This window comes from Acomys russatus, chromosome 6, assembly GCF_903995435.1.
Source record: "Acomys russatus chromosome 6, mAcoRus1.1, whole genome shotgun sequence".
Taxonomy (NCBI): Eukaryota; Metazoa; Chordata; class Mammalia; order Rodentia; family Muridae; genus Acomys; species Acomys russatus.
This window is the reverse complement of record NC_067142.1, coordinates 4,672,804-4,684,745: the sequence shown is the minus strand read 5'-3', so window position 1 is coordinate 4,684,745 and position 11,942 is coordinate 4,672,804. Positions and strand designations below refer to the sequence as shown.

The following is an 11,942-nucleotide window of genomic DNA, read 5'->3' as shown; positions in this document are numbered from 1 at the left end:
TATAATAACACAAACTAACTCCTCTGATACTGTTAAAAGTTAAAACCATTGTTTTTTTCTTATAGTTCTTTAGGTTCAATGTTTCTAGTGATTTTTATTCAACCTGAGTTTGGATTTGAATTTTGGGTAAGTTCTATTTTAATTGTTAAAGAGTCAACCTTCTATCTTTATTTATGAAGAGCCCTTGTAAGGTACCTATGTTACTTTTATCAAGTAATTTTCTAGGTTCTTAAAGCTGAACTGTAAAGTGTTCTGTGATGATAGATTTAGAATGACAGAAGTGTTCAAAATTGTATAAGGCAAGGTACCACATGCTAGCCACTTCAACTAGTGAGATGAGAAAATGCACTCATTTTTGCTTAATGTGACTTTACTTAATTTATATGTGAATCAGCTGGCTAATGGTTATTACACTGGAAACCATAGATCTCTAGGGATCTTGCCAGGCTACTGATATAGAAAATTGTATTAATATGTTTCTACTCTGCTTATCTTTGATAAAACTGTTCCTTCACATTGTAGTATTTTACATTTTCTTTGGTCTGGAAGCTTGGCTTGGTGGTAGAGAACTTATCTGGTATGCAAGAGGCCTTGAGTTGGATCCTTGATCCTATGATAAATAAACCATGAATCCAAAAAGTTTTCTTACCATTAAAAGTAATAAAATAAGTATATATAGAAATGTATCTTCATTTCACCTCAGACTTAGCATTGCTGAATTTGTTTTTAACATTTCTCTTCATATTTCCTGTGTATGATTGGCCTCATGCAGTTGAGAAAATGATAAAGTAATAAATAAGTTGAAAAATCATTATTTTATTGAAAGTATATTTTGTAAAATCACAAAATTTAGAAGCATACAAAGTGTCCCAGATAGCTTCTATAGTCAAAGAAATGTAGATACTTATATTAATCACTTTAAAGAAAAGGTATGATTTACTTCAGCTCACTTAAAACAGGTCACAAACAGCTATGTTAGATTAGAAAAAAAACTATATTAAGATATCGTCTTTTCACTGAACATTTTTCCAGAGAAAGTTTATATGGACAAACCAGGTTTATATGGATGTATAGAAAGAGAGAGAGAGAGAGAGAGGGAGAGAGAGAGAGAGAGAGAGAGAGAGAGAGAGAGAGAGAGAGAGAGAGAGAGAGAGAGAGAGATTCTACTTCAACCAATTCATTCTTGCTGGTTACTCTGAGATGAGAAAGAAAACGAAGAAAGAGAGACTGTTGTTTCCAGGCCTGGATTAACTGCAGCAACTTTATTACTAACTTCTCCAGCAGCAAGGCAGAACCACCACACTTAAGGGGAAGACAGTCGGCCAAAGAAGAGAATGCTGTTGGTCTTCTTTTGCTTGATGAAGAATAGGAAAGGATGATTACAAGAGAAATCTTCACTTATCAATGCTGATGTTACAGTGATTTCTACCCCTGTGGCAGCTGCAGCTTCTGTTCCCTCTTCATTTACGTCCACAAAGGACTTGTGTAAAATGTTAGACACAAAGAGACCTTGAGTGCTGCTCATGCCAGAGAAGTCAGCCTTCTGTGGCATGAAGGCGTCCACCATCCCCATGTGCTCCAGCGGACCTGGGAGGTCATACTTCTCTCCCACTTTGAATCGAGGTAAAGATAAATGCAAATCTGTCATATGCATGTTCTGTGGGCTTGTCCACTCTATTAACTTGTCAGAAGTGAGTTTCTCTTCAAGCTATACAAGCAGAAAAAAATAAATTGCCATGACTAACTAAAAGAGTGTAACTCACATGAACAATTAGTAAAGGGAAAACCTTTGCAGTAAATAAATAAATATTGATTATTTGGTCTAGATATTCTTTATTTACATAATCTGAAATTAGATATTATTGCCAATAAGCAAAACAGAATCATTTCACATAGAATAAACTATAGACATCATTGTTTATGCTACCAGCCACCTATGTTAATTTTTTGTAGATGTTTCTTTCTATTTCCTGTACACATTATTGCATTCTATAGTTATCATATAATGCTCTAAGCTTTGCTCTTTATTCAAAATATTAATAAATATTTATATATTTTTGTTTTAACCAAGTTTTAACTGTTCCTTATTAGTGGCATCATGTTGATACTTAATGGTCATAACTCCACTTAATTCCTAATTAGGCAAGCCTATGGTGTGTTTCAGGCTGTGTGTAAAATATTTGTAAGACAAGATGAAACCCTATATCTTCTTTAAAATTTTTCATTATTGTCATGTTTAATTATTTTCACGAGTGTACTATTTAAATTTGACACATTATGAAGAAACCAGATAAGAGAAACAAGAGAGGAGACACAACTTTACCTTCTCCAGACCATCAATTTCATTTGGCAGCAGGACATACATGCTGAGCTCTTTGCCTCTGTATGGTATTTCCACGATTTTGGCCTGCACATCCTCTAGTAAGTTAAAGTTAAACTTCTTGCTTTGTTTCATCATCTGGACAGGTTTACTCGTATTCTGCAACAAATCAACACATCAAACACATGTCCAGGGAGACACAGGACAGCACAGATAATACTGTTGAGATACCAGACACATCAGCATCCTTTGAAGAGATAACCCTAATGTTTTGTAAAGTCAAAAAAAAAGTTTCTTTAGTTATTTCTAGTTAAATAGTTACAAGAATAAAACATATGAGATTTTAGTTTGTACTTTCATAGCATCACTTATATTTAAACAGAATCATCTACACATCTCCGTATGACATTATGTAATTAAACTGTGAATAGTACCTTGTCCAGCCAAAATGTTTCTTCTCCAGTATGATTTTCATCAAATTTTTCATCCCATTGTCCTTTGAAATATACTGCATTCACCAGCACCAGTATTGTGTTATGGTCCAGGCTCCCACTAGGAAATAAGTCTTTGATTTTTCCTGCATGGGAAAGAACAAAGAAAGTGTCTATATCCAAAGTATAAGGAGCTTTTCTGAGGCTTTCTTTACAAGGATTCACCATTGATCATGTATCACTTGTTAACCCAAGTCATTACGTGAAGGACTGATTCACTTGTTCATAAGGCATAGCCTACCTCAATGTGCCCTGTGAGCTACCTGGGGTGCACATATCAGTTCTCATGTAGGAAAGGCCATTAGGCTTTTTGTATGGATGATTTGATCTACATTGTCAACTTACCTCTTTTCCATTTCCTGTAATAGTTATTCTCCCTAAATTCAAGGGTCACTACCAAAAGTGTTATCCTACCAAGGCTTGATTTGTTCTTTTACTCAGGGGGCATGAATTCTATAGTCTGATGCTCATTTCTGATAAAGTCAGACACTATTCCTGGTATGGCCTCCTGTTAACTTCATATTGGATTGTTGCAGGCATGGCCTATTAACAGATATGAGATATGGGATGGGTGTCTACAGAGTAGAAACTTTGTTGAGATCTCTACCCTAGGTGGCAAAGTCAGTGCTATAATTTCTTTGGGGGGGGTGGTCAGGGTAGAGATATGGTCTAAGATCCAGCTAAAATGACAAGAAGTACCTTATTTTTCTGACTAGCAGACAAGAAAGGGAATTTTCCTAACATTTGCTCTTAGATTTCCAGAATTGGGTATGACTTAAAGAAATGGATATGATATTAAAACATGTCTGGGTGAAGGATTCAGATTCTCAAAGATGCCACTAACTAAGCCATATGTAAATGAATCTCCTGTTGTAGTTCCATTGATTGGCTTTCTGCCAACTTCACCATAGTTCTCCTTGGCTCATTGCATATTTATGGAGCCAATCACTTAATCTCTGGTGCTTTCTCCAGTGATCCTCCCATACAATACCATTTGTTTGGCTTTCCACCCAGGAATTAATCTTCTTCTGGCTTTCTTCTGCAGCATGTACAAAATCAAGTGATTCAACATTGGCTTGGTAAAATTTCTTAATGTCTTCCAAAAATTCCTTTGATATGTGAAGGAACCAAAAAGAATTAAGAAGAATTTAGACATTACTCAAATTTCATTATCTGCGATGGTGCTACAATCAATGGCTGACCTGACCACATCTGTTAGTCTATAAACATGTAGATTTTTTTTACTCAGGTAATATGTAGAGACTGTGAGAATACAGTGAAGGTTGGTGCAATGATGTTACTGAAGACATGGCACATGGCAGTTGGGAAAAAGGCCATGACTTTTAAATTTCAGAGTAAATTGCTCTGAGAGAGCTGAGTGGCTACTGAACTATCCTGCCACTCAGTTCAATCACTGCATTTCTCCTTTGATTATGTCTTCAATACAGGAAATGCTATATTTCCTGCTACCTTCCAAAATTCCCTCTAGGATTTCCCCAAGTGCGCCCATTACAGAGATATTCCACTTGTCATACGCCTCCTGCCATAAGCTCTGTGATTGCATGAGTACGGGATCGTTACTAACATCTCATGACAAGCTCTGTGGACCTACATTCTCTCTTCCTGAGACTAGGCTTCGTACATACGTTGCTAGGCCCTTGGACCATCCAGTGGGTTAGAGTTGTGACTCTGGAGTTGGATGTTGCCTATCTTAGTCTGCCTGACCTCACTTTTACATATGGCCTTTCAGGCAGGTAGGACCTAAGATGCAGTTTAGAGGTACATAGATCCAGGTGCAACTTACCTGGATAAATGGGAAACTGTTTGCTCCATAGATACTGTTGGCAGCTTTTAGGTCATAAGCATCATTGGATTTGTTTAACTGAGTCATAAGCTTTTGAAATTGGTCATGCACATTTTCTGACTTTTCATCCTTCAATGTCAAAAAGGGTGTGTGTTTAATTACTCAGTTAATATAAACCCTAAACTCACAAAATAAGTATACAAACACCTGTAATCCCAAAGAGAACTTTTTGATTATACTTTGATATCTGTTATATTTCATATTTTTTGTGCTTAATTTTTAAAAGGTGAATCCATCACAGTCCTTTTTTTGGCATACACATTTATATTATTACTCATAAATAAAATAAATTACATATAGCAAGAAGAACCACAAAGCAATCAGAAATTATATAAATGTTACATTCATGTTGTTTTGCCTAATTGTACTTGGCAACCTTGTAGAAAACATCTTTCCTATCTTGGTGAGCCTAAAATTCTGAATGTAAATCAATATCTATCATATCTTATCTCTATCAACTTAAAACATGTATCTAGACTTCAAAACATCTTATCCCACAAACAACTAAGCCTCATTAAAAATACTAAACTTTAATATGTTATATTTTATCTTAAATATTCTTAATCTACATTCAATGTCTTCCAGAAATGTCTTTCTTTAACATATTCCATTTTGCCATCCTTTGAACTAAATATGTAGTACTTCTAAGGCTGTTTTGGCTTAATGCTTCAGAGCTATAAATCGTATTTCATTTCTAACAATTGTCAAGATATGGGTATGCTATGTTTGCATATTTAAAGTATGTTAATATATTAAGTCCAGAAATATAAATCCTTTAGTGGCATTCTAAAGACAAGTTGAGTGTGATTTGTAATTCTTCTCTCATGGCGGATATTCTCTGCATGTAAGATAGAATGTGCCTGTGATTTATTTAAGGACTGGACTTCATGTCACTAATCTAAATCTAAGTATAACCTAGATGAAATCAAAAAGGTTCAGAGAATTTAATGATCTCTTCAAAGAGAAACTATAGAGCTAAAATTTTGAGTCTAAGGATCTCTGAAATAGGACACTTTTCTTGCTAAGAGATTAGTATGGCTAAAGCTCTAAACACATACAGATGTAATTTCCAAGATATACTTGAATGTGTGGTTATTAACCCAATTGTTGAATTAAGATAAAATTGTCTTAGAGCATTATTGTGACAATGACAATTATTGGTATGTTATAATAACACTATCTAACATTTGTTCTGCCTCCTTATTTATAGCAAGCCAGACATTTTGTAATGTTTGTTGAATCATATTCCTTTCTACTCCCACTCTGTTTGCACTTAGTCCCAGTGATTTAGGTCATTTGTGCTTTGCCCATGTTCCTTCTCTGTTAGAGGCAGAGCTGGAGCTGAAGCTAATTCATCCTCCTCTATATCCAATGCTGACCTTCTTCTGTGGTTAAAACAAAAACACAGGTGTGATGACCATAAGAAAGCAGTGTGACATTACTCCACATCTTTATCTCTTTTGTCTGAGAATTCCCTTACAGATAGACATTTAAAATGTAAAATATTCACTTTAAATTATCAAGGTGTCAAGGATCTAAAGCCCATCTAGGCATGAGGGACCCTGTACTTACATGACAGTCTGCAGATTTTTCTGTTGTCTTCTTTGTGGCTTCATTGAATTGAAGAACCTGGAAGAGACATTAAGTGTGACAAAAAAAAAAGCTTACCTAACATTCTAAACAAAACAGAACAAAACCCTGAAAAACAAATTAACAAAATTAAAAAATTAAAAAAATTACTCCAAACCTTTGTACAAGAGTTTCTAAGGAACACCACAGAGCTGATCTATACCAGTCACATGAATAGATCCTCTCCGTGCTCTGGGAACACATCAATTCATGTCCCTCAGAGCTGAGCCCAACCATTGCTCTCATCAGTAGTCACAGCAGTTTAAGCTTACTTCTGGGTGTTGGACACTTGAAAGCAATTATCCTAGCCTAGAACTCAGAGCATATCCAGGAAGCAGCTGGACTGTATGTGGGAAGGGTGTGTCCCTCATATAGTTCTATGCTCACAGTCATGGCAATGCCTACTCAGCATCTTGTCCTATATCTCAGGCATCCAGCTTTATTGTCATTATCCAGACACTGGCAGAATGATGGGGAGACAGGTTCAAACTGGTCAACAACATGAAGCTTATATCTACCTCCTCAATTTGTTTTTCAGTGTCTCCTCTGGCTCCAACCTGGAGCATTGCTAATGCTGTCATGATACTGATTGGGGAATAGAAGATGTTGTCCTTAGATTCTCTGAGCTTCTGGTACAGCTCAAGTGAGAATTTCATAGTTGCTTCAGCAAACAAATGCATGGTGACTTCGTTGACCTTAAAGACCTAGAGGAGGAGAAAGCAAGCACAGAGTTTAGAATGACTTCAGTAACTGGAGCATCTGTAATGAACATTTCTTAAAGGAAATGGCATGACTGGTATTATCAGATTCTGGCTAACAAATTTATTATTATTATTATTATTATTATTATTATTATTATTATTATTTTTATTAACCCTTCCTTTCAATAATGTATATCTCCTATTTAGAACTCATGAAGACAGTATCTTTAAGACTTTTGCAAACAGCTAACAGAGAATCTTTTATCTTTCTTTCCTCATTAGCTATGCTAGGTCTTAGTCCAGAGGTTTTATAGTGAATTCCAACTTTTCCTTTAAAATTCTGTAGTTGCCAGATAAAATCCCTACATGCTTGGGAAGTTACATAAGTTTTCATGGAAATAAATTATTTAGGTAAATAAAAAATTAAGTAAAAGAGGCACTTGAGTTTTCTTCTGCAGATTAAAAACAAAAAGCAAACAGCAACAACAAAAACTGATCAGCTGGGCATGGAGCCACACACCTGTAACCCCAGCACTTGAGAACTTAGTAAGTTTAAGGCCAGCAGGGTCTACAAAGCAAGTCAAGGACAGCCAAGGCTACACAGAGAAACCCTGCCTTGGAAAACCAAAAAAATACAATCAGGCCAAACATCACATACACACCACTGCTATCCTCCAGTGTAATTCATATTATTCTGCAATAGTGACTGAAAGTACTTACTTGTGTTTCTGAGGGAGAAGTTGGCAGGAAGGTTAAAAGCCTGTGTGTGGCTGATCCTGAGCTCTGGGATATATAGCTCTCCTCTTGCCTTGCCATTTAAGTGATATTTCAAGTAAATCAATTTCAGATTTCGTAAGCAGGCTAGCCTTTTTAGGTATGCAAATTTGTGAGAAAAAAATTGGCTTGCTATCCTGCCACTGCACTTCCCTTTTCTACAGGTCATGATTAATAGACTTTTAACTGTTGCCAATCACTGACTCATTTGAAATGCATATGGATACTTTTTTCCAAGTGATAACATAACTTTAAAATTTCAACCTTGTTACATTTCTGACAACTCTATTCTCTCATATGACACCCTCTCCAATTATCCCAGTGAAATTACTATTAGTTTAGATTCTTAAATTGATTTTAAGCCACACGTCAGATACCCAAGGCCTAAAAAGCTCACATTATTAGCTACTTCTTTATGAAAGATTTCATCAATCTTGCTTATTACTAGAAAAATTTCAATGCAAAGAGGAAAATAGTTCTAATTCTACTCCAAAGAGCTACCAAAGATTCTGGAGATTGGGGTTCTCTCTCTCTCTCTCTCTCTCTCTCTCTCTCTCTCTCTCTCTCTCTCTCTACTATAAAAGGGTCCATTTGATGGCAGTTTTCTAATATTCTATATGGAAAGGAAACAGAAAAGTGATCTATTTTGTCTGACACAATAAGTTATTTGAGTAGTCAAGACACTCAGGGTCAAACTCATATAAGAAATAATGGGAGAATGTTGAAGTATGTAATTAGGTTATTTATAAAAGATATCACTGATTATTCAACATAGATATTTATAGGTCTACACTCCCCTCTTAAAACAACTATCATTGCATTCTACAGAGTCTTCTATGTTGTGTATCAATTTTCATTTGATTGTAGGAATTTTTAAATTTACCTTTTCAATTATTTGACAATCTACTAATTGTTCAAAAATGTTTTATTCAACATCTATGTGCTTATATATTTCTGTATCTTTCTTATTATTGATTTACAGTTTTATTCCATATTTATTCAATAGAATATAACAAGTTATTTAAATATCTTCACATTATTAAGACATGCTTTGTGATTTATTTTGGTGGAAATTCAATGGAATGCATTCAGCTACTGATTCTGTAAATATCTGTTAAATTTCATAAAACAGTTCTAAAGTTGGCAGAATAAAGAAATAGTAAAAACCAGAGCTGAAGTTTATGAAACGGAAATCAAAGAACAATACAAAGGATCAATGAGACAAAGATTTGGTTGTTTGTAAGGATAAGCAAGTTTGACAAGCTCTTTGTTAAACTAGCCAGAGAGAGAAGACTCAATATAATTACAAACAAAGAGGGTGTATTAAACAAATACTACTGAAGTCCAGACACTCATTAGGGAATATTTTAAAAGCTTACTGTCTTAGAGTTTCTATTGCTGTGATAAAACACCATGACCATGAGCAACAAGAGAAGGAGGGTTTTATTTTGCATACTCCTCCTTCATTGAAGGGAGTTATGGCAGGGGTGCAAGCAGGTCAGGAACCTGAAACTAGGAACTGATCCAGAGGCCATGGAGGAGTGCTGCATACTCTCATGCTTCTAGGCTTAGGTTGTTCCACTTCAGAGCTTTTGCTGTACTGGGCATTTGTCCCATGCAATTGGCATCTCCAGAACGCTGGGAGCTCCTGCTGCAACTGGACTTCAGTTTCACCAATTGTCTTTCCTAGGCTCTCTTCAGGAACTCTGATCCTGACGCATGGCACTGAGCATCAGCTTCACCCCATGATCCGGTCAATTGTGGCCTTCTACAGCAACTGAGGCTTCACCTCCCAACTGTGACCTCTCCAATACCAAGTCTCTGTTGCTTTCCATGGTTGCTTCATGCCTTCAAAACCAGTACCAGATGTGTGATTCTTATATTTTACTAAGTTTCACTGCAGCCATGAGGTGCATCATTGTCTCCATCTTGAACTACAGTTTATGTGTACTGACCCTAAGAAAAGCCTCCCAAATTTATGATCATTAATGACGCTGGTCTCTTCATATTTACAGCTGATTCTTCACTTTTGGGGACTTTTGAACATCACAAGGCAGACTTCCATGTCTCAGCATTGTCTTCTACATTCACAACAACTGATTAAGCTCTGAACACTCAATGGCTTTTCCAACCCGAGTTCCAAAGACCTTCAACACTTATATTCCAATACTCTGGAAAATCTAGAAGAAATGGGTAAACACACACACACACACACACACACACACACACACACACACACACACACACACAGCAGAGAGAGAGAGAGAGAGAGAGAGAGAGAGAGAGAGAGAGAGAGAGAGAGACAGAGAGAGACAGAGAGAGACAGAGAGAGAGAGAGATTGAACAAAAAGGTATAAACAACTATTTAAATAGGTCAATTATAATCAATGAGATTGATGGTCAGAATATTCTCCACAGTTGAGTGGAGAGTGTGATACGACTTTCTCATGTACTCTGGTGCCTCACATTTGACCATGTCCCCTGGAGGGGGAGACCTGGTGGCACTCAGAGGAAGGACAGCAAGTAGCCAAGAAGAGACTTGATACCCTATGAGAATATATAGGGGGACGTAATCCCCCTCAGGACAGTCATAGGGGAGGGAATAAGGGGAAAATGGGGGGGGGGGGGAGGAATGGGAGGATACAAGGGATGGGATAAACATTGAGATGTAACAAGAATAAATTAATAAAAAAAAAAAAAAGGAAAAAAAAAACCAAAATGCCAAGTATTTTTAAAAATTTTATCATAATTATTTTATTCAGTAACATTTTAAATATCTGCTTCACTCTACAATATAATACATATTCAGCATCTAGATAGAATGCTTCAATGGTTATTCTTTATCTACCAGTAAATCAATTTCAATCCCTAATACAATAGTTCAGAAGGAATTTGGGGTCACGAAGGCACAGAACAATGTCTTTTGATTTTCTTTCCCTTTCTTCTTCCTAAATTATCCTCAAACATGTCAAGAAACATCTATAAATCTTCATAGATATGTAATTTATTGATTCATATTACTCATTGCATTATCATTTCTCAAATATCCAAGATCAGCTAATGCTACTGTGACCTTCAGTAATAGCTGAACATTCTGTTGAACCTCAGAAATGCAGATTCAGTTTTTATGGGGAATCTAATCTTTCTGACCTAATCTAATCTTTTTAAAATTTTTAAAAATTACTTTACTTTTGTACATATACATTTATATCATTACATATATATACATTAGATTACCTATGGCAAGAAGAACTATGACACAATCAGGAATTATATTTTTGAGACAGGGTTTTTCCTTGTAGCTTTTGGATGTTGTGGACTTGCTTTGTAGACTAGGCTGGCCTAGAACTCGCAGAGATCTGACTGCCTCCGCCTCCCCAAGTGCTAGGATTACTGCTCCTGGCTATTTTCATTTTTGGTGCTATGAATAATGGAGGATATCTTTATTTTTTCCATGATATACATAAAAACATTATTACTAGGTAGATGGCTCAGTGGGTAAACCTCTTGGTGTCCAAGCATGAGGAGCTGTGTTCAGATACTAGCCACCATATAAAAGTGGCATGCTTTGCTGTTAATGTGGTGCCTGGAAGATGGAGACAGGCAAACTCCAGGGGCACAATGACCTGCCAGTCTATGCAAAATGGTGAGCTCTATGTTCAGTGAGAGAGCACCTTAAAAATCAGTCTGGAAAGCAGTAAAGAAAGATATTTCAGCCTTGACCCCACATCTGTTCTAATGGACCCACATGGATGAGTACCGTTGTGTACCCACCCATACACATGCATACTACATGCACACACACATATAGTATAATAACTAGGTCATATAGCAGGTGTTTTTACTAATACTTCTAGAAAATGGTGTATTCTTTCTTTCAGTAGCTGAATCATATTAAATTTTTTTAATTTTAAGAATATAATTACATTTTTCCTTCTATTTCTTCTCTTTAAACTGTCCTATATACCCTAATGACTCTATTTCAAATTCATTATCTTTTTGCACTGTTATTGGATATGTGTGTGTATGTGTGTGTGTGTGTGTGTGTGTGTGTGTGTGTGTGTGTGTGTATTGAAATATAAACTTCTCTGTCAGCAAAATCTTCTGTACAATGTTCTCAGGTGTGATTGTTTGGCTTTGATGTGCTCTCACATGGAGAAGAC

General features: G+C 36.1%; 1 protein-coding gene across 2 annotated transcripts; it reads right to left on the bottom strand.

Moving 5' to 3' along the window:
• Window positions 1-1,303: 1,303 nt before the first annotated feature.
• Window positions 1,304-7,002, bottom strand: LOC127190958 (serpin B4-like). Of its 2 annotated transcripts, none has more exons than XM_051148216.1 (7): window positions 6,823-7,002; window positions 6,248-6,304; window positions 4,616-4,744; window positions 3,803-3,920; window positions 2,755-2,897; window positions 2,324-2,479; window positions 1,304-1,708 (listed from the first exon to the last, which is right to left on the bottom strand). In XM_051148216.1, exons 1-7 carry the CDS (start codon window positions 6,982-6,984, stop codon window positions 1,304-1,306), a joined length of 1,170 nt encoding a protein of 389 aa, XP_051004173.1. In that variant the 5' UTR covers window positions 6,985-7,002. The 2 variants fall into 2 exon arrangements, with proteins under 2 accessions (XP_051004173.1, XP_051004174.1); XM_051148217.1 differs by having other exon boundaries at window positions 2,324-2,416.
• Window positions 7,003-11,942: the final 4,940 nt, after the last annotated feature.